This window comes from Phoxinus phoxinus (genome assembly GCF_949152265.1).
Source record: "Phoxinus phoxinus genome assembly, chromosome: 2".
NCBI lineage: Eukaryota > Metazoa > Chordata > Actinopteri > Cypriniformes > Leuciscidae > Phoxinus > Phoxinus phoxinus.
Genome location: NC_136877.1, coordinates 30,787,488 through 30,810,650, shown reverse-complemented (window position 1 = coordinate 30,810,650; position 23,163 = coordinate 30,787,488). Strand labels below are relative to the sequence as shown.

The 23,163-nt window shown below is 37.7% G+C and overlaps 2 protein-coding genes across 3 annotated transcripts in view; both read right to left on the bottom strand.

The window, feature by feature from the left end:
* tent4b (terminal nucleotidyltransferase 4B) overlaps positions 1 to 1,235 on the bottom strand; it is a 38,430-nt gene extending 37,195 nt beyond the window's left edge. Inside the window, exon 1 of one of the 2 annotated variants that reach the window (XM_079584122.1) lies at positions 255 to 1,235. In XM_079584122.1, the coding sequence (XP_079440248.1) occupies positions 255 to 760 (506 nt within the window). In that variant the 5' untranslated portion in view covers positions 761 to 1,235. The remainder of the gene's footprint in view (positions 1 to 254) is intronic. The other variant, XM_079584121.1, reaches the window with a different exon arrangement.
* Positions 1,236 to 1,375: 140 nt separating this feature from the next.
* On the bottom strand, positions 1,376 to 21,534 carry heatr3 (HEAT repeat containing 3). The gene is made up of 15 exons (XM_079589047.1): positions 21,184 to 21,534; positions 20,688 to 20,860; positions 18,734 to 18,821; positions 18,180 to 18,283; positions 17,312 to 17,421; positions 16,413 to 16,553; positions 10,751 to 11,061; positions 9,896 to 9,986; positions 9,547 to 9,701; positions 7,199 to 7,281; positions 6,980 to 7,116; positions 5,781 to 5,869; positions 5,536 to 5,679; positions 4,119 to 4,295; positions 1,376 to 2,493 (listed from the first exon to the last, which is right to left on the bottom strand). Exons 1-15 carry the CDS (start codon positions 21,313 to 21,315, stop codon positions 2,380 to 2,382), a joined length of 2,049 nt encoding a protein of 682 aa, XP_079445173.1. The 5' UTR covers positions 21,316 to 21,534; the 3' UTR covers positions 1,376 to 2,379.
* Positions 21,535 to 23,163: the final 1,629 nt, after the last annotated feature.

Genomic DNA, 23,163 nt, shown 5'->3' with positions numbered 1-23,163 from the left:
AAACGGCTCGGATGTCAAACCACTGGTAAACCTGCGAGAACCTGATAGTTATTTTTGTAAATGAACGGTCGCAGGTCAAATATCGAGCTGTTATAGCCTTTTCAATCAGGCCATTGCATTTTAACGTGTACTGTACACCCCTGTTTAGTGTCAATGTGTAGGCCAGCTCTGAATCCGAGCAAACAAACGGGCCCTGCACCGAGGAGGTTATCCTACTACACCCACACACATATAAAGTTCATGTCTGCACTCACCCCACGATGCCGTCCGAGTAGTTTCTGCTCTTCCACGGTGTGCCCGTGTAGATGTCCTGCGCCCCGTCCGTCAGCAGCAGACTCTTGTTAAAGCCAAAGGTGCTCGCCTTGTTGTCTCTCTTCCTTTTGCTTGGCAACTCCGTTCCCACTCCTGCGACCCCACTGCCACCCACTTGCCCCCCTCCGCCGACACCCCTGCCCGCCCTACTGCTGCTGTTATTATTATTATTGGTTTCCAGCGGGATAAAGTCTCGTTGTTGGGACACCTCACTGTCGGGTTTGGATCCAGACATCCCCTGATGATCCTTGGTCTTTCCGCTGCTGTCCACCGCGTTGCTCGACGCACCGTCCCCGCCGCCGTTGCTCGTCAGTTTGGCGCTGGCTGTGTTGCAGTTGTTGTTAAAGTAAAGGTTTCCCAGCGTCTGTGTCGTTTCCCAGATGTGCATCCACAGGTTGTTGGCGGGTCCGCGCTGTTCTGGCTGAAACCAGGAGATTCTAGGATCCATCAAACGCTGAGCTGCCGCAAGCACACTTGCCCCCAGAGCAGAGCCAGGCTCGGTTCGCTTCACCCACTAACGGGAACACACTCGCCCTGGACAGCAACTAAAATATCATGTGCGGGTCCATCAACGTCTCTTGGGAAAGGAAAACACCAATGTAAACGAACTGTAAAATACGTTCTGCTTAAAAAAAGGCAACCGTCAAACTTAAGAGCACGAGGAATGGAAAAACGTAAGTGTCGTCTGTGTCACTGCCTCTGACCCGTTTCTATCTGAGATCGTGTGTCTCAATGGCGGACAGACCAAGTCGCGACTGCGCATGCTCAGCCAGGCGGGAGCGAGCGCGCAGCGGGGACGCGCTGACTCGAGTGTTACGCAAGAGCGCACGTTACAGTTTCTGTTACGTAACAGCAGTAGGTTTGATACATTGTAGTAACACGAACATCTCACTTGTGTCATGTTTTCAAACGTACCTCGTAAAGGGTGGCGCTAATCCAATGAGCCCTATATCTAGTGCATGGGTTCTCACTGATATTTTATAATTGGATTATTTTGTAATGCATTAACATAAATTAGATTACTAGGAACAGGGTCCGCAAATAGAACATAAACAGTATTATTACTGTGGAACAGGTCCGACCACCAGTGTTTATTTTTTTCCACTAAAATCCAATTAACAAAATATACAATTGTCATAATTTCTTTTGTTCCAAATATGTATGACCTAGACCTTTCGTTCTTCAGTGAAACACAAAAAAATGTAGGCAAAATATTATGATGAGACAGCCATTCACTATTCACGTTCATTCTATCATTTTCAATAAAATGAAAGTGATTGGTGACTGAGAAAATCATACAGTAGCTTATCCTAATTTTTGAGAAAGTTTTATCTTATATGCTGTTTTTTTACATCCACCTAAACTGCTACATTTTAAATGTATGCAAAACTAATTAAATTAACTAATAAGCATGCTAATAATATGAAGTTATCAAAATAACCAAACATCTAAGACAATGCTTCTTTTTATGTAGACAGGTTTATGAGGAATCTAGTACAACTCATAAACATCTGATAATCTACTGTTGCTGTGGGCCATAAAACAATACATAAAAGGGTTTTGTTGTTCTCACATGATGACTGACTGGGTGAGAGGGGAAGCTGAGCAACATAGCAGCAGTGTTCATAAAGTAACCCCAGGGCACTGATCCATTATCATTTACAGATGCTCTTGCTGTGGACAGGTCTTACCAGAAAATAAACAAGGGGTTAAAAGGGCATCTGATATAAGACAAGATGACATTGCTTCACTCACACTTTTCAGTTTAGTATAAATGCTAAGATTTGATGGTCAAGGGAGTATACATTTTAAGTCAAAAACACACAGACATCACAGATTCATAATTCTTCTTAAATGTCAACACAAGAGACCATTATGATATGTGATTCTTTAATTAAAGCACTTATATGTTTGGTTTTGCAAACATCATTTTGTATCTTAATTTCCTCACATAAACACTCTCACATAAAAATAAACCAAAAGAAAAGCATAGAGCACAGACAGAAAATGCTAAATAAAATTAGGCGAGCCGTTTACAGAGAATTTGTAGTCCTGATCTCTGAAACCTCATTTTCTCTGCAGGTTCTCCAAGTAGCCGATGAATCTCTTAAGGTTGATCCTTATGTTGTCCAGAACACAAAGCTGATCAGGGCTGTATTTTCCTCTGCCTTCTTTTCGCAGCTGTGAGGGAACAAAAGGCCAAACTTTGAAAAGCCTGCCATCTAAAGGCCTAAGAACATACTAGAATACAGAGATCCAGCAATGGCTATGTTGCGAATGGTCAGACTGTGAATTGATAAAAGCAGCGGAAAAAGGTACTTTACAGTTTTAAAGTGGAACTTTTAAGATCAGCCAACCAAGAAAGATCCTTTCAGTTTGGATTTCAGTGCTCCTTTCTGTGGACAGTCTTATGACAGTGCTTATGCAACAGATCTCAATCTCAGAGAACAGACAAAAATGTTGCTCTTGAATCTTAAGCTCAAGCCTGTATTTAGAGGGGTGAGATTTGTCTGATTTAATATCACAGCTCAAGTGTGTAAACTAGGGATGCTCATTTCGGTTAATTTGCCCGACCGACAACCGCCTCTCGTTATCCGATTATTAACCGTTAACTGATAAGATTATAATATTGAATTGGCATTACATAAAAATAAAATTAACGAGTGTCTGTGACCCGTTATAAAAGAATTAAAAAAAATTATCACGGGTTTATTTTAACGAGCAAACAGCAGCATAACAGATCAACAACAGAACCTGGATTCACATCAAATGATCACGCAGCATTTCGGGCAGTGACAACAGAGAAAAACAGAATGAAATAATATATATATATATATATTAAAAAAACTAAAATAGGCCTAAATATAGTTTTTAAACTTAAATAATTAACAAATTAAGATGACAAGAAGAAAACACTGAATCAGTTTAAAGCTTTTAAAAAACCAGGGTTTTTATTTTTCGTCAAATAAAAATAGCAGGCCTACCTCAATCCACAGCTTGTCTAGTTCTTATTTTAAAAAAGTAACATGTCTACATGATTTGGGTTTAAGTCTGGGTCTCCGATGGCACAGATGTCCCGGGAATACAGAGATAGCGTATCGCTAGAGTGGCCAACTTCGGAAAGCGCCTTTCATTTGCTTGTGGATGTTTGCTTCGCAAGTGATATCGCATTGTACTTGCACTACTGCTTTATTTTAATACCGCGTAGCATATTTTGCAAGTAACTTCGTCGCCCTTTCTGTCGAAATGGTCCCACACAGTAGGGTACTTCTTTTCGCTTGCTTCATTTTGCTTGCTCAGCGGAATATGTCTTTAGGCGCGTGCGGTTGCGAGTGCGGTTGCGCGTGCCGACGCACCCCATGAGTTAACAAATATAGGCTATATACTCAGTGCCGCCGCTCCCACCCGTTTATATACTGTCTATGCTCCCACCACGCGCTGTGCGTAGGGCACCAAGAGCTGAGAGGGCACCAAAAAAATAGCCTCCCGGAAGTTCCGGGAGTCTCCCGCATATTGATATCGGCTCACTGATGCCTGCGAATTAGTTAAAATCTCCGGAATCTAGAGCGAGACAGAGACTCTGCTCCAAACCACGTAGCGCGTGCACGGCAGAGAGGGAGAGACAGCAAGAGACTGCGCGCGTGTGCCTCATGAAGCGAGAGCATGTAATATCAATATCGGTAATAACAAGTAATATCGATCAAAGTTTTTACTTTTGGTTAACGGTTAAACGGTCAATATCCCTAGTGTGAACATGAATGGATTTGTATCTTTGTGCTAATATTTCTTGTTGGCTCTATACAAACCTTGGCCTTAAACCCTGGCTGTAGAGCTTTGAGAGATGAAAGCAGGTTAATATTTTTTCCAGCAGTCTCGGCTTCATCGCCATCAGCAAACACATCGAAGAGGGCATCCAGCGCTTCCCCGCACACCACCAGGTTTATGTCCTTCATTGCAACATTCAGTAATGCATTTCCAATTAGCTGCAAAAAAAAAAAAGAGATAAGGCTAGCTGTTCAACTGACCAAAGCTAATGCAAAATAAACTGCAAAAACTTAGCTCAGTGATTAACTTACTAAAAGGCAGGAAAACAGGCTATTTTATCATACAATTCATTTGTAAATCAAAATATATTTATGTCCTAAGATACTGTAGAATGTGGTAAATGTAGCCATCTGTAATTTAGTAGAATTAGACTGCATTATTTACTCTATGAATATTAATCTATTTCTAATAATAAATAAAACAATTATACAAAACATAATAAAATATATTTTAATTAAAATATTATAAAATGAACATTTGATCATTAGTTCTAACCTAAAATAAGATAATATTTTCTGAATGTTATATTTATTGTGGGCATAATACAGGCAATATTACGGTGGCCGAGAGGTGCAAAACAAATCACAATTATGAAAACAAAATGACAAATCCAAAAACAAAACAAATTATAAACACAATGGCAAATCTAAAAACAAAATAACAAGTCAGAAAACACAATGACAATTTAGAAAAAATTAAATAAAACAACAACAACAATTCAGAACACACTACGACAATTCATACAAAACGGAAAAGGTAGGTATATTTTGAGAATGGAATACATATTGCTGATTGGACGAGACACCCGTCAATCAAGCTTTACAGGAAGTAAGAAATTTGTGATCAACTTTGTTTTGCTAAATGCGAAAATGGAACACATTAAACGGTACTTTGAAGGACATTCATATGCCGTGATTTTGGTCTTGCTGGCGACATACCACGACATTAAAACATGGGCGTTTTCTGTCGTGTCTCTTTTAAAACCTCGAGACTTTTTCCACATGTATTGCAGAAATTGGGAAGAACGCCATATTTGAATCCACAGTAAGGACAATACATATTCATAAAAACGAATCGCTTTTCTACAGAGCTACTTTAATAGCTTCACTGTACCCTCTGTAATTCCGCTCGATTTGGGTTCTGGCTTGATTGACAGGAGTCTCGTCCGATCAGCGATAAGTATTCCATTCTCAAAATATACCTACCTTTTCCGTTTTGTATGAATTGTTATTTTGTTTTCTAAATTGTCGTTGTGTTTTCGGACTTATTTTGTTTTTAGACTTGCATTGTGTTTATAAATTTGTTATTATAATTGTAATTTGATTTGCACCTCTCTGCCACTATACAATATAAACAAGACTAATGTTATTCTAATATTTCTACCACAATCAGTATTACCCGTAGAGTGTCTTCTGTGTTTTTCTCTTTGGCAAGAGAACTTCCTGTGATACCGAGAATGGCCAGAGCGTTAACTCTCACACTGACCAGCTCACAGCTGGTGGCAGCCTCACAAAAACTCATTAGCTGGTGTGGAGTCATACACTGCAGGATACAGCACATAAAACACACACAGTTACACACAAATACAGGGTAAAGCTTGAAATGTTCCACTAAAGCATAAAAATGATGAATGTGGTTTTGACCTGAGGGATGTTTTTGGTAGCCATGATCTGTAGAAGAGAGCGAAGAGCACTGGTCACAGCCTCCAGGAACTCATCATCCTTTAATACCTCTAGAAATTAATTCAGAATTGAAGAAATCATGATTTGATGAGCACAATAATTTTGGTCAAAACTAAAATCACAATTATTTAATACCATTACTTAAAGGGGACATATCATGAAAATCTGACTTTTTCCGCGTTTAAGTGCTATAATCGGGTCCCCGGTGCATCTACCAACACAGAAATGTGAAAAGTGACTTTTGGTAAGCCTTTCTCTGCAAGCATGTAAAAAAATAAGCCGATCAGATTTCGCTCCCCATTCTGATGTAGGAAGGGGATCTTACTATAATATTAACGCGCCTTAAAGGGATGGTTCGGAGTAATTTCAACCTAGGGTCCTTTGCACCATGACCTCGAACCAAACTCGAACAAGTCGCGCAGTCATCCGGTGCTGCTGAAAAAGTGTTTTGGTATATCAGAAAAAAAAAAAAATTATACCTGAAGTGTTGACAACTTAGTGTTAACTAATAATTGTTGAAACTGGTACTATCAACAAAAAATGTGTGCATTTTTGGAACTTGGCGTCGTAACACTACATCCTTTATGCATCGCTTTCTGCCAGGACTTTTACGGGATAGTTCACCCAAAAATGCAAATACTGTCATCATTTACTCCAATGTTCCAAATCTGTATGAATTTCTTTCTTTTTCTGAACACATAAGTAGATATTTTGAAGAACGTGTGTAACCAAACAGTTGATGGACCCCATTGACTTCCAAAGTATGGAAAAAATAAACAACTGTTTGGTTACCGACATTCTTGGGTGAACAAACCCTTTTAACTATAACAACTATGTTGCTCTTTCACAGTGCACTACAAAATATTTATTCTAACTTATTTTTACTTTTTAATTTAATGAGGAAATTGAGGAGATTCCCCCTTCTATGTAAAGCGCTATATAAATGTAATGAATAATTATTATTATTAATATATTGATGTAATGTATGACAAAAAAGTGTGCCAATGTAAAGGGAAAAAGTGCACTGGATTTTTAATAAGACAAATTGGAAAAATCACTGCAAAAAGGAATGTGGCACAAATAAGCATTATAACTTATTTTAGATTATCCAAAATTGTAATTGAAAATAAAATTGTATTAATCTCCCAGCAATGAATCACCTGCTGAGCTGAAGACCAATGTGGAGAGGTGCAGAGCCACTGCCTGTAGCCCTGAAGCACCACCAAGAGACTCTGTATCCATAGAGGAAAGTATATTATGGAGACACGTCAGTGCCCGACACTGCACCCGGTGCATCCTAGAAGAAACAAAGAGAAGAGAGAATAAGATGAGGGTTCTCATAGATTTGCATGATAATAAAACATGCATATGTTTTATACTTTTTCAAGAGGCATTTCCAGGAAGGATGTTTGCTACAGAGCTCAAGGACTGCAGCACTGGGGAACTCTGCCTTCTTTAAGACCTGAAAACAAGATACAGAAGTGAATACAGTACACTAGACACAGCTAGACACTATCACACAGGAACAGTATGTTATACAAATAATACCCGAGCATGTATTGAGTATATTATACAAATAGTATACAAATACAAACAGTTGCCTTTGACTGTTCTTTGAGTATTTCTTAAATATTTTATGAAATTCCCCCAAAGTCCACTTTTAACATTAAGTGACATGTGAACACCAAGTATGGTAACCCATACTTTATGATAGAATTGCTATAGACACTGTAATTTCTTGAACAAGAACATGTGGACATTAAACTTCATACTTGAATATATATATATATATATATATATATATATATATATATATTAGGGGTGGAGCCGAACCCGAATACGGTATTCGGAAAGGCACAAATAACGTGTTTTTTACAAATACTTATTTCGAACAAATACTTTAAAAAATATTTGTATTCGGGAACAAGAAAAACTTTATTTCAAAAAGCTGCGTTTCCTCATGAGACCGCAGTGCACGACGCCCGGATGAGTGAGAGAGTGACGGACACAGGCTGCTCCACAGTCCACACAGCAACAGAGAGCACTCGGCTGATCGAAAAAACACTTAACTCCATCACTATTTTTGTTGAATAGATGTTTGTACCTTAACTAGGTTCCTGAGGCAGTTTATAACTTTCGAGAAGCGATTGGGAGATTATTCCATTACGCGGCATTATTGACGTCTGCAGTCTGGTGCTCTCATGCTCGCTCTGTTTACGTAACGTCAGCTGTTTAACGCGGTAATTTAGACAATAGGCTGTTGACAGAGTAACGTTAACGTTTGGTTAAAAAGTTTAAAAATGCTTGTGTAGTTTTGTCGAATTGTACGCACGTGTGGGAGTTATATGGTATACGTAAGTTACTCTGTCTTTTGCAGACAGCAAGATAGGCTGTAGGCTTCATAATGTTCACAATGGTATTTTATTAGTTGTTGTTTAACCATGATGAGGTAATGGATGAAAAACATCAACCAATATTGCATATCCATAATTATTATAATGGAATTATTATAATGGATATAATTAAAGAATACTTACACATAACGTAAATTAGAAGTGTAACGCAAATTTTTTTTTTATGATTACGATTTTTACGCCTATTTTGAATTTTACTCGAATACAAATACAAATACTTTCCCCCCCTCAACAAATACAAATACAGATACAAATAGCGGCTGCTTTGCACACCCCTAATATATATATATATATATATTTAAATATTGATGACTATTGTGCATATTTAGAAACATACTGATGTATTCTCCTGTGTTGGGGACTTGGCGTAGGTTTATAAATGATTTGCGTTACAAATCTGATGAAATTGCGCACATTGAGTTCCCAGTTGAACTCAGCTTTCTCCACAGAGCAAAAGCCTGTTAGCTTAGCTTAAAAAAAATGGCTGACACTATTTGTAAATTCTGTGAGTGAGATCCCACCCTCTATGGGCGGGTTTAAAACATGCGAAACTAGCTCCTACTACTGGCTGTAGTTTTTAGCCTCTGGCCAAAAAACCCTCCGATGACGCAAAATGCAGATTTTTGCATCATCGAAAGATTTTTTCCAGACATAAAATACATAAATCTCTCGTCTCAGGGGAACATGAGGCAGGGAAGCACGGTAATTTGAAAATACTACAGGTTTTCTACTGATAAAAAGTTTAATGCTAATTGGTGAAGTATCCCTTTAATTTAATCGCTGCCTTTGAGAATTAACAATAGCACAATGCTATGGTATGGTTTTAATACATTATGCAGCCTTAGAAAATGGTCTAATAATGCGTTTCATGAATTCTTGTCCATGGAATGCGCCACTTTCAGTATTTTGCCGGTTACTCGACATGGGTAAATTGCAATAAAGGACTTTTTAAGATTGAGTACTCAAATTTTATTGAGGAATCGTGACAGCCCTAATTATAAACGTCTTTCCTGTCAATTTTGATACATTTAATCTGTTCTTGCTAATTAAAAGTAAGGTTTTCTTTCAAAAATAAATAAAAAACATTAATGAAAATCTTTCATAAGGATTAAACAATATCCTCATTTCACTATTAAGCCAAAATATGCCCATAGTGCTCCCAATTTAGCTTGTTTTACAAATATCCCAAAGCAACCTGGAGTACAGCATGTGAGGTTTGTTTTCCCTATTGGACCAGAAGAGTCTGTAACACCAGAGTTACACAAAAAGACCATGCCATTATATGTTTTGCAGACTATGTAATAATATGTTACCTGTTGAGGTATGCTGTGGTTGAGCAGGATTGTGTGAAGTTCAGCAGACAGACAGAGAGGAGAGAACAGGCTGGACTTAGGGTCTGGCACCCCATCAGCACACACCTCACTCTCATCACTGCTGGACATCTCCTCCCACTCATCATCTGAGGGCTCTACACACACACACACACACACACACACACACACACACACACAGACAGACAGACAGACAATATCCCATCACATTATCCTCTGCCTCATCTTCTATGATACAAACACAGAAATCATTACTCTAATCCTGTGCAGGGTTTAGAATATTCATGTCTTCCCCCAAGCACTTGCTCGCCTATAAACAACACAAACTCACCATCGGAGCAGCACATGTTGACGATGATTTCCAGGGACGTCTGCTGTGCTGACATCAGTGCTTTGGCCTCTCGCAACTCCACTCTGTCTCTCTTATAACCACAACATACACACACAACAAAAACAAAAGTAATTGTTGGGGTCGTCTGTACACATATAGTGATGGTTAAACTAATTTAAGATAGTTTAACTGATTACTAATAATTTACTTGATGAAGCTGAAATAGAAAATGAAAGAATTAAGGCCATTCAAGGCAACACGGAAAGGACAGATACAGTAAACATGCTTTGCTTTGGTTCCAGATGAAAACTAGGCCACAGATGAGGATCTGGATCAAATCTCAACATTAACTTTCAAAGAGAACACTGTTCAGGACACCCTATGGGCAGGTTACACTTGCCAACAGGAGTTCAGAGAGGTTACTGTAGCCCTGCACACTCATATGTGAATGAGGACAGTCACTCTGTGTTTAGAGAGAGCGAGAAACATCTTGCTCTGAGGGACAGATATGCCATCACTTGCGTTGACATGGCTTGAAGGGCAGAGAGAGTGCAGAAGGTATTCCAGCCCTCACAATGGCCTTATTTGAGTCATGTGACACATTCAGGCAGTCAATAAGGCATAGTCCTCATGTTGAGGAATATAGTGAAGATGTTCTTTGAGTGTGTGCCATGACCTCCATGTGCACTCTAATCTATCATAATAAAAAGGCAAATTTTTGTAGTTATTTTTTTCTTAGATAATTACCCCCCCCCCCCCCCCCCCCAAAAAAAAAAAAAAATCTGTGATCTAACCTTATCCTATTTAAAAAAAAATAATAATGTAAACAACAAGACAGAGCAGCTTCAAACTTACAGGCAACAGATCTGAAATGTCACTTTTTGTTTTTGACATTTGTCCCTTGGGCTTTCTTCCATTCATCTTCTCATCTCTCACATCCTCCTCCATCTCTTCGGCTTTGTGACCTGCAGGCCGTTCGTCTGTATGATCTGACTCTGTGGCAGATGTTGTCTCTTTAGACAGACGGGCAGATTCAGCATGCCACAGCTCTGGGATGAGCACTCCAGCGTCCAAAATGAGACAGTGTGAGAGAGTGGCGGCCAGCGCTGTCAGTGTCTGAGACTGCTGAGCAGAAGACAGACTGCTTTTGAGATTCCATAAAGAGCCTGAAGAACAGATGAAAGACAAACAAATATTAACCATATTACTATCTTTATAAAAATTAGCTTTATTTCAACTATACATTAAAGGTTGTGTAGGTAAGAATAGTCTAAATAACTTTTTTTCAAATTGGCTTAAACTGTCTTTATATACCAATACATAATTAAAATGTAAGTACTTTGAAAAAGAGAGTATAAAAATTGAGTGACTATAGTGTATTTAATCTTCAAAAAACATTCAGCTGTTAATGAAAAACAGCTCATTAATTCCTACCGGGACGAAACAAGTGATTGGCTTGCGCGACTGTCACTCTCCGTCGCCATGACTACCGCCGCTATTACTGGCTCTGCCCACGTGCGCGCAGTCGCGCACCCATTTTTAGGTCTTTTAATTATATCTAGTCAGTGACAGAGTGCAAGCATAATTCGTCTAAACTAATTCTGTATTTTCAGCTTCAGAATCATCAATGTTTTTATTCTGGTGTCACCTTTGTCCTATTGCATTTGGTTACCAGCACCAAGTCCAAGTATTTACACCCCAATGTAATACCAAATTTTGCATTTTAGTCAACAGTACATTTTTTGTTAACCTTTTACCATATGTCTTGGAGTAGGCTATTGCAATAATATCGTATCGAAAGTTAGATATTGTGACATAAGGATATCGTTACATCCCTAATGTTAATTCAAAATACATGAGCAAATAATGTTAATTTCTAACATTACTTAAACACAGCTAGCTGTGTGTGTGTGTGTGTGTGTGTGTGTGTGTGTGTGTGTGTGTGTGTGTGTGTGTAAATAGGCAAATATTTAAGAGTATGATTGGATCATTATTGCAATGATTATGTTTCTAGCATGTTATATGTTTGGCAACAGTTCTTCTAACCCTAATTGATAGAGTGTGCAGCTTTTCATTTCTTAAACAAGCATGGGTTCAAGCATTCTTAAACAAGAAAGGGTTAGACATCATGGCTATCCATCATGAGAATACACATCATGGCCATATTCCAGGATGACAAAGCCAAGATTCATTAGGCTCAAATTGTGAAAGAATGGTTGGGGGGGAGCTTGAAGAATCACTTTCACATGAATTGGCACCCCCAGACCTTGAATTCATTGAAAGTCTTAGGGATGTGCTGGAGTAGACTTTACAGAGTGCATGACTCTTGCATTGTCAATACAAGATATTGACCAAAAAATGATGCACCTCCTGATGGAAATAAATGTTGTGATGTTTTTTTTCCACCCGCATCATTGCTCAGTAAAGCTGTAATTGTGACATTTTCTTGTAAATAAAGATAAAATAATGTAATAAATCACTGGTAATAATAATAACAATAATATAGTATTATAACATTTATTCTTGGCTAATTATTCATCACACAAGTTCTTAATGTTCCAGCTATTTGACTTCTGTTCTGTTACAGTGAAATATTACATTGACGGCACTGCCTGAAGTGTGCTTACATTTTACTAGCCAGTATTTTACATTATTATATGAGGTGTGCATTGAACCATAAAATAAAATGACAGAAAAGGTGGATTTTTAGGTGGATCTGAATGGGAACAGTGAGTTCACATAGATTTATTTACTTTGTCTATATTGTGATCAAATTAGTTTAACCAAATCATTTAAAAATAAAACGTTTGAAACTACATTTAATAATTCACTGATGTATTTCAACAGATGACGCATGCAAATGTCTCGATGCGTCCAAATGTATCTTTTTAAGCTATGAATATTGTGATGTATTTAAGGTTGTACATAAAAATGTTCAATCCATGTGTTGCAATTGGTTTTGTAGGGTTTAGAATGTTTGAGCAGTGCGTTAGGATTGTCAACAATCTGACATGATCTAAACAAACTGTTGAGCAATGCGTCCCTGCCAACTCTATAGAAACTAATGTGAGTGGAGCAGGGGACACAAAGCCTTGTTTTTATTGTAAGGTGAACTCAAGGCATTTGGTTCCTTTAAAGGAACAAAGTTTAAATAATTTGTTACAGTTGGTTTTTGCAATTGGTTTGGATAACACACTGTGGCATATGCAGTATTATATAGCCCACAATAAAATATAAAGTGTTTCTTCTAGGGCTGGATGACATGGTCAAAATTTATATCACGATGTATTTCTAAATTTCGGTTGATACAGTATAATTCCGATATCGATGAACAATATAAAAGCCTCAGGAAAAACTGCCAAGAACGCCCAAAATTAATGTCTGTACCTACAAACTTCAGAAAAATTTATTTGCCAGGTCTCTGAAACCTTCTCCAATAAAACTTTATAATATTTTAGAAATAAAAAAGGTACAAATAAATTGTTAATATTTGATTTGTATTTAGCCTTCATACAAGAAATGTGAAATCCCTGTCAAATAAACATAAGTTAATTACTCAACCTATTAATATCTTTAACTTTAAGCTATAGACCTTATGCGCCAGAGAAATGAGGCCGCCAACATCTTTAGAATATGGACTTTATGCAGAGCTGCACTACTTCCTGAACTTTAGCCAGCTCCTTTGTTTCCTGTCTTCGATTATTGGACAAACTGATTAATCCAGGTGTGCCTGACCAACAACAATAATCAGACACACCTGGATTAATCAGTTTGTCCAATAATGGAAGACAGGAAACAAAGGAGCTGGCTAAAGTTCAGGAAGTAGTGCAGCTGTGCATAAAGTCCATTGTCTTTGAACTTCCGTTTTTGCGGTCGCTCTGTATATTTCTATGGCATCGCTGTCCAGGAGTAATTCGCTTTTGAAGTGGATTTACTTAATGTAAAGTTAATAAAAACATGAGTATTGTAATGTTTAAAGCAGATGTCTTAAATGTCAGTAGACCGGGAAGATTTTAAAACGAGCCGTTCATTCATAGATACGCAAGATCGCTGTGAAAATACAGACCGGAAGACAACGAGCGCAGCGCTGAAAAGGGGCGGGGCTACATAAGTTGATTATATTATTCTTATAGATTGAAAAAGGTGCTTCAGCCAGGATAAAGAATATGAAAAGTGCTCAGAGTTGCTGCAGAAAACAAACCAAAAAAAGTAAGCAACAACAAAAAAAACATGTTGCTGAGGAACATTTTGAGTGTTGATGAGACCCTGAATAAATTTTGATTGAAGAATCTGAATGTTGTGTTTACATGAACGCTAAACACGTGATCGGGTTGATGTGCGCGTTTACGTCACAAGCTTCAAATCAGAATAACTCCAGCTTAATAATATACATAATAACTCCACTCGCCGAATCCTCCATTTTAGTCCGACAAAGCAGTCAGGATTAACGTTGGAAGATTTGAACTTGAAAAACTTTCCGCGGTTAAAACAACATTCCTTATTATGTTCATTCATGTTTATTTGATGCTATAAATTAACTAGAAGGAAGAGATGATCGGTTAACTGATGCTCTACAGCAATCTGTCAGACACATTAAAGAGCCACAAAATGTTTTTTTTTGTTTACATTTCTTGACAAAATTGCCAAATTTGAAAGTTGAGACTTTGTTTCATATCAAAAGTAACCTGTTCTGTCCTGTCTGTCGGCGCGTTGTCAGTGTCCTCTTTGCTCCGCGATGTATTTTTCACTGCGTTAGAACCTGGTGTGGCGTGAGAGCGGCGTAGATTGTTGGACATGGCAACAGTAACTAAAGGGGGCGGGTCTTTGCGAACGGCCAATTTGGAGACAATGAACATATAAACCGTTGTGCCATGCAGCTTATATTTATCAGGCAGTAAAAATTAAAATGTAAACGTAGCCCATGCCTGTAATGTATATCGAAATATCGGAAATGTGTTTAAAAATCATATCACCGTTATTGAATTATATCGCGATATATATTGAAAATGAATTATTGTCCAGCCCTAGTTTCTTCCCTTAAACGTTTAATTTCACTACCTAAACGAAAGCGATCAGGCGTGCGTCAGCGAGGAAGACAAAAAAAAACTTGCTGAAAGAGATCCAGTGTGTCCCCAAGAGAGAGCAAAGAAACACTTCTGTTCTTAATATGTTGTTGCATTGTACTCTTTCTTTTCGCACTATTTTAATTGTACACAGCAATGCTGCAATTACTTTATTAAGATTCTGTATTCCTCATTTTAAATAAAATCGCACAGGGAATAAACACTAAACTCTTTGCAAACCTGTAATAAATAAATACTGCCCCGAAACTTATGTAAACCTTGAAAATGTGCAATATGTTTTTTTTTTTACTGAATTTCAATTTAAGTATCCTTTTTAATTTTTATTCGTTTTTATGTTTAAAGCATTTACATTTGTTAATTTCGCACATTCGTAGCATAGAATAAGAAGGGATTAAAGGAAAGTGAAAGCATAGAATTTTGTTTATATTTATGATGAGCTCAAGTACTAAAAACTAACTTAAAAAGCAATAGTATTAAAAAAATGTAGTCAACAAAAATGTTTAGTGTTTTTAAAGCTATAATAAACATAGTCAGCCAACACTGGTTTGTTTAATGTATGGATCCGTTTTGAAATTTGCTGTTTTTCTTCCTTGCTTTGGTTTTGGTTTTTCTTGCTTTGGTAATCACTGTCAGTCATCTCAAGGTCATGAGTGATTTACAAAAACGTTTGAAAATATACATTTCAAACGTTTTTATTTGTGACAAATATTAAACTAGAGGCTAAAGCTTGTGAACAAGCCATGTTGGCTTGAAAAGCCTAAACCTTGAGCTCGAATAGCCTGAAGCGCAGTTGCAGCATGTGTTGTAGCCCTGCTCACAAGGTTATTGTTCTATCACTCTTAATACCGTACTCCCTTGCAAAGCCTACTAATTCATGAAGCCTATCAGAAAACTACGCTATCACACGTAATACTCCCATGCAAACGTGTAGCCTAATAGTTCACATTTCTATCGTTTTTTTTATCATTAGAAGGAGATTATAACATAATACTTAGGCTTATTAAGATTTATATTTTTATGGAATGCGGGTGTTGGTAGTGCATTATAAAGTGCACTCCATGAAAAAGTAAACAACTTTGACATGTCCTGATCTGTTTGAATTCATAAACAGCTTACATTGGCATTAGATTACTACATTTGGTTATGTGAATGTGATTTTTTAAAAATCTTATTGATAAGAATCTTTAAAAAATCGTATCTCCACATGGCGGGAAAACGAGCTGTGATAAATCCACTCCATAATAACAGACATAATCAAACATTTATAACATCTATGGTTATTGCACCACTTAGTGGTCAAGAGCAGAAATGCTTTTCCTGCAGCAAAAAAAGCATTCTGGTTGAGTACCATCTGTATGTTGTAAAAAAGGTTGGATGTAGTAGATGTATTTAGTAAAAATATTTAATGCACGTCCAGTGTCGTGTTGTTTTACCTGCAGCCAGTGTGCGCAGGAGAGTGTATTCCATACTGGTGTGTGTGGTGGACAGAATGTTGTCCAAGATGCCAAATACTCCTGCATTCACACTGCGCACCAGTTCTGAGTTCTCTTCTGTTACTGTGTGCAAGCAGTGAGCTACACAGGGGGAAAAACACACATAAATGACAGCAATTACCTCTAAATAGTCCCAAATAAAGGAGTGTGAGAATGAAATGCCAAAATCTTAGGGGGGAGTAAAAACAGTACTATTTTGAATTATTACAACTTGAAATAACTTTTTCTTTTTTTTTTACATTTATTTAGCTGTCTTCAGTGGCACATGATCTTTCAGCAATACTTCTAACATGCTGATTTGATGCTCAAGAATATTTTATTATTATTATCAATGTTAAAATCAGCTCTGCTGCTTAATATTTTTGTGTAAACCATGATACAAATCTTTCAGGACAAATATTTGAAACAAATATTTTGTATCATTATTAATGTCACTTTTGATCAATTTAAAGGACAAGTTCGGTATTTTACACTTAAAGCCCTGTTTTCAGATCGTTTCTGATGAGATCGAACGGTTAAGATTAAAATTTGGACACATGCTGCTGGCCCGAGAATCTTCGGACCGAGTGGTCAGGGGTGTTCACTGATATGCTCACACAAAAATCGCTGCAAAAGATGCTTTCTAACAGGTTTTATCGTAGCGAAAGAAACCGAACATTTTCGGGACAGCAGCATGTGTCCAAATTTTAATCTTAACCGTTCTATTTCATCAGAAACGATCTGAAAACGGGGCAAAATACCTAACTTGTCCTTTAAGGCATCCTTGTTGAATAAAAGTATTCATTTATTTAAAAATAATAATATTTAATACTATTATATATATGTGCGTGTGTGTATACCTGCTGATATTGCCAGCTCCATATTCTGAGGGTGCCTCTGTAGACAGTGTAGAAGAATATCTAGGAGTCCAGACTTGTTGAACACTGACACTGCTGTGCTACTGCTCTCACTACACAGCCATAAAGAAAACAGACACACAGGCACACAGATCATTCAAGTCTGATCATTCAGATCATTAATTGAATTACATGCTAAGTATACTATATGCCATCACTTAATGTTTTGCTAAATTACTTTTCTTTTTAATATAACTGATCAATCTAGGCCCTGTTTACACCTGGTATTAGGATGTGTTTTGGTCGATCGGATCACAAGTGGACAACGGTAAATACAGGTGTAAATAAACAGGGTCTAAAACATTTTGAGCTTGTCCATTTTCGACCACTTATAGAGGTAGTCAAAAACGAATGCATTCGAACAGCCACAAAAGACCGCCTATTCTTCGCCTACTGACCTAATGCGTAAACATTATGTAAAGAGCGCTAGCTGCTGCTCTCTGTATGTTTTTCTGTCGTCTCCGGTCGTGTTCATGTGTAAATTGTGCAAGCAAAGTGATTTTGTCTATTAGATCGAAAGATCTGAAAAAGCCCATACATTTAACCCTCCCCTCAAAGAAATCCAGACATAAGTGGTTGAAAGGGGACAAAAGAGACCAGGAGTAACCAGGAATGTGTCTCCCTTGTCTATATATACCAGATGTAAACAGTGCCCTAGGGACAATATAAAGCATGATGATGCACTGTCCAGTGGTCATAAGAAACACTCAAGGGCATTTCTAATACATTTGTTAATACTCTTGATAGGTATAAACGTCAATCTATCATGACCACAAAAAAGACCTTGGAGTTAGTTTGAGCTCAGTCTTACCAGAGGTTCCAAAGTAAATTTAATGCCTCATTAGTGACGTCTTCCACCGTGTGTTTTTGTCCTTTCATAACAGGAGAGGTCGTCACGTCAAAGCCAGCACAGCACTGTTCTCCACAAACACAAAACATCAGTCTCATGATTAAAAAATAATTATCCTCCTCACTAGGGGTGGGTGGCATTAATATCACAATTTTTAAGGCAGGATAATGATCCACGATCTTAAATCTTTTTTATGTTGGTTTAAGACTATTTTGGAAGTCACTGGCCAGTACAGTACACCTAACTCATTTCCCATTTAAAGGTACACTATGTAACTTTTTTTGTTCAATATGAACAAAATTGAAATTTAAAGTCAATACATCATCAATCCTTCTTCCAAAATGTGTTTTGTCTAACCCTCGTTCACGATGGTAAGCCTATTGTAAGCGTTTATATTTTAGATCTGTTGGGATAGTTTTCGAAGGAATTTGCATACATGCGTCACTAGCCTGTGCATGTTACATCATATCCGTAAATAGAGAAAAGTTTAAAGTGAATTGATCTAGGATTCATACCTCCCTCAGGACAGCAGACAGAGATGTCAGCACATCCTCTCTCACCATGTCCTCACATACTTCAGGGCCTCCACAGGCACTAAGATTCCTGTAAAACAGAATAAACCCCAAAGCAGAGGAGTCTTGTATCAAAGAGCTGTGTAATAGTGATAGCAAGCATATCATTCACTAAGATTCCAGAGAGAAATAATGACATTAAAACATACATATCATTTACCATTTTTCTTTTCTACACAATAAATGCTAAAGCAGTCTTTTTAGACTTCTTCACGCAGTCTGTGTGACAGTTTCTACAGGGCTTATCACACTGTGCTTGACCTCAGGTTAATGCTTTTCTAAAACTGGGGCGGTATGAATTTTTTCTAACCGCGGTTGAAAAGCAAGAAATTCCCGCTGTATAGCAGTAAACCGCTTTAAATCACCCGTATGAAATGTGCATTTCGTAGAGAAGACTTTAATCTGTTTTGTCCTACAATAAATCTTTTAAAAGCTTTTTCTTTTTGCAAAAAAAAAAGTGCAATAGGCATTAATTAGTAGGCTAAATAGCAGCATGTTGAAATTGTGCCAAATTGCGTTTTTTTATTACAATGATAAAATTGTACAGTAGCCTAGTCAGGTACTGTCAGGTTTGCCGATGCGCGTTTTATTTAGGCTATTTATTTATTAATTTTTGTCCCTGTGCGCCGATTGGAATTCTAGGGATACAACATATTAAGTCATGCATCGCACTGCAACATATAGCCTTGCATCGCACATAGACCTTAAAACAATCAGCGGATGTGGGCGAGTGCGGTTTTGAAAATTGGTCAAAAAACTTTGGTGCGGACGGATGAGTTTTGTGATGCGGTTGCGGATTAAATAATAGCCCATCCGCAAATCTCTAATACGAATGGAATGTTATTATGTGTCATGGGACATTGTGCTCCCCAACTCGCGAAAGGTCGGATTAGATTTAGCTCCATCTTTTGATGATAAGTTTTGTTTATAAAACCTTGAATCCGTGTAATACACAATGTCATTAGACACAATCCATGTCATTAGAATCAATGAATCCATGTGCAGGCAATGTTTTTTTTGTGGTGATGACGGTGACGAGCTCAGACCCGCGGTAAGCGTCACATGACCGCGGTATAGCGGTAATGCGGTAACCGTCCCTATCTAAAACCCTTTTAACCCCAGGTAGAAGAACATTTCAAATTTGTAATTTAAAAGCAGTGTTTGCATAATTTTTTATAGCAATGCTTTTACGGATTTAACCCTACATTGCAGTGGTAAATTTGTACAGTGTGAATGGATGCAGTACAGCTAGATGCTTAGCAAAAGACAGGAAATTGCTTGCCTCATATTAATGTGTTTTGGGCAGTCACAGAAACGCAGTTTGTCGTATAAACAGTAGTTTCAGCGTTTGAGAGGAGAAAGTGTCAAATGGCGATGAAAAATTTGACAATTTGAGTGAAGAAGATACATATCTTATAGTCTAAAAATATCTTATAGTCCATACAGTCAGTAGTAAAAGGACAGTCAGCAATATAATATGAGGATGCACAAAGCTAGACCCTTTATGTACAGGTCACATGCAAATCTATGTTAGTCCAATCAGTGACACTGCCACCGCAAATCCGCAATTATGCAAATAAGAACACTGGGTTTCAGGAAAGTACAGTATGAAACGCCCACTTATGAAAACCCAGGATTAATTGTTTACCCCAGTAAATTATGAGCAATGTGAATGTTTTCTAAACCAGGGTTTAGAATAAAACAATTAATATTTCACGTGTAAAATGCCCTTATGTGTTTTTCACTGTACGCTTGTAAAAAAAAAAAAAAGTGTAGTTCAGCTCCATGGTGGTTGAATAGTACTACAGCTCAGGTGGTTGAATGTCAGTCTCACCTGAGCGATAGACTAGAGATTGTGTGTGTGTGTGTGTGTGTGTGTGTGTGTGTGTGTGTGTACCTGAGAGCTCCAGCAGCAGTTTCTCTGACCACCAGGCTGCGATCCAGTAGTAAAGGTCCGATTTTCCTGACTGCATCTCTCTGGAGGAATCCTGGGATCGTTTGACTCTGCTGTACAACACGAGAGATACTGGCACAAGCGTACTCCCGCACATCTGCTGATGGACTCTGTAACTGTACATACAGACAGACAGACAGAGAGATTTGAACCCACCTATGTTATTTAAGAAAGACTGACTGGTTCAGAGTTGAAGAGCTGAATTTCACTTGCTTGACAGCTGCATCAGTCAGTTCAGCCGTAAAAAAGGTTTGCTGACTCGCTTTATCTATTCAATGTCAACATCCCATCAGAGAAAGAGCTGACACCTTCATCATTACACGCGCCATATTAACCTGATACACTAATACTGTTTTTTATCTCAGTGTTTTGGAGTATTCGGATTCCTAGACATAATTTACTGCAACTCTATAGAGTTGTCACAGTACTGGAAACTTACTTTATCGAGTAGCTCCGCTGCCGGAGAGTCTTCATCTTCTGATTCTTCAACAGCCTGTTTAACAGGAGTCGCTGCAAGACCATCAGGTGAAAACGGTGGTCGTTTGAATTTGGTGTTCTTAGTCTTCCCCATGTTTTTAATGTGTTTGGAATACACTTGAAGTGTAAAATCAATTCCAAACTGTTTTAAAACTCGGGCAAGCACACAACACGAGCGACCATGTGGATATTAGCTGTTGCCGTGAAACGCAGGAAATTGTCGTAAAGTAAAGTGTCGTCGAAAAGACTGGCGCGCCACCCTGTGGATCAAAAACACACTGCAGTTGAAAGCGGGTCTGAAAGAAATCTCATTACTCGGCAAGGGAGATATTGGATGTCAAATGGTCAGCATCCAATCATCTGTTTTCTCTATCTGAAGTTCCACCACAGAATAATACATAAATCAAAAAAACCAAGCGCATTTGATCTTCTAACAGATAAACTCCTCCAGGAGAGCCCATGTCTAATCTTTAACAGCTATGAATATTCGCATATGGTGTTTGAGATCTGTCCGTAGCCTACGCTGCATCCTCTCTCAGGAATCTTAGGGCGGGATGGGGGGCACCTGTTTTGCTATCTATTTTGCTATCATTCACTCTTATTTACTGCCTAAACAGGATCTAATATAATATTAATTCAATCATTCATTCACTAATTTTTATGTTTTTTTTTTTTTAATGATTAGAATAGGCCTATGTTTATTTATTTTTGTGCTTGTTAAAAATATGAAGAATGAAAATGTACACTAAGCCTATATCATTTTAAAATGTGTTTTAAGGCTCGGCACAATCTCTTATGCTCACCAAAGCATTTAAAATGTTAAAAATATTATTATTACAATTTAAAATGGCTGTTTCTTATTTTAATTTGTTCTAAAATGTAATTTAATCGTGATGGCAAAGTTGAATCAGCAGTATTCACATGCATGATCATTCAGAAATCATCAGTATGCTGATTTGCTGCTCAAGAAACATATTATTATTATGTTGAAAAAATTGTTCTGCTGAATATTTTTGTGGAAACTGTAATAAAGTTTTCGCAGGATTCTTTAATGAATAGAAAGTGGAAAATTTGCATTTATTTAAAATGTCTATCTTTAATGCATTTTTGCTGAATTAATTTATAACAAAATTATATACCAAACATTTGAACAATAGTGTATAAAAAAAACAATCAAGAATCGGTAATTTAGCTTGGATAAAGAAAATAGCAATTCCATATACCACATCATAACTTCTCAGTTTTAACTTTTTAATTTCACTTTCTTTCTTTCTTTCTTTCTTTCTTTCTTTCTTTCTTTCTTTCTTTCTTTCTTTCTTTCTTTCTTTCTTTCTTTAATAGATTAGTAAGTTTTGGCTGTAGCACAGGTTTGACCTCTCCTAACCCTGTGCAGTGTGTCGAATGAGAGCTAGAGACCCTGGGTCTTCCTTTCCAAATCCCCTATGCAAGTCAGCACGTGGCAAACCTCCCCAACAACTGTCCTGAAAGGACCCATAATTCATCCCAAATCAGCATGTTTCAAAATCACATACAGCGGATCAGAGAGGATTTCAACATTATGGGTCTGAAACACTTTATGAAAAAAAAAGCACATCTCAACGTCAACGCACACACATTTCTCCCTCTCTCTGTCCGCAATATATTGAATAAACTGAATAATTAGAGTGTGTAAAGGTTGATTCCTGATCCAGCAGGTTCCTCTAGCACAGCGTCAGCTGTCCTTGTATCATTTCACTGATAACGGCTCCCAATGATAACGACTGAGGAACTCATGAACTCATTTATCTATCGTTCATACACATCCTGCTTTATATGTTCTAAAATGCAATCAAGTCAAAGTTTTTACACAGTACGAACATAAAATCACCATCAAACACACACACGCACACACACACACACACACACACACACACACACACACACACACACACACACACACACA

What these genes read in the sequence shown, in the direction of transcription:
- heatr3 (XM_079589047.1), bottom strand. Translation starts at nt 21,315, where the DNA reads ATGGGGAAGACTAAGAACACCAAATTCAAACGACCACCGTTTTCACCT. An exon ending in TGTCTGCTGTCCTGAGGGAG is followed by an intron (nt 18,284 to 18,733) that starts GTATGAATCCTA and finishes TGTGGAGAACAG; the next exon opens with TGCTGTGCTGGCTTTGACGT. An exon ending in CTACCAAAAACATCCCTCAG is followed by an intron (nt 5,680 to 5,780) that starts GTCAAAACCACA and finishes TGTATCCTGCAG; the next exon opens with TGTATGACTCCACACCAGCT.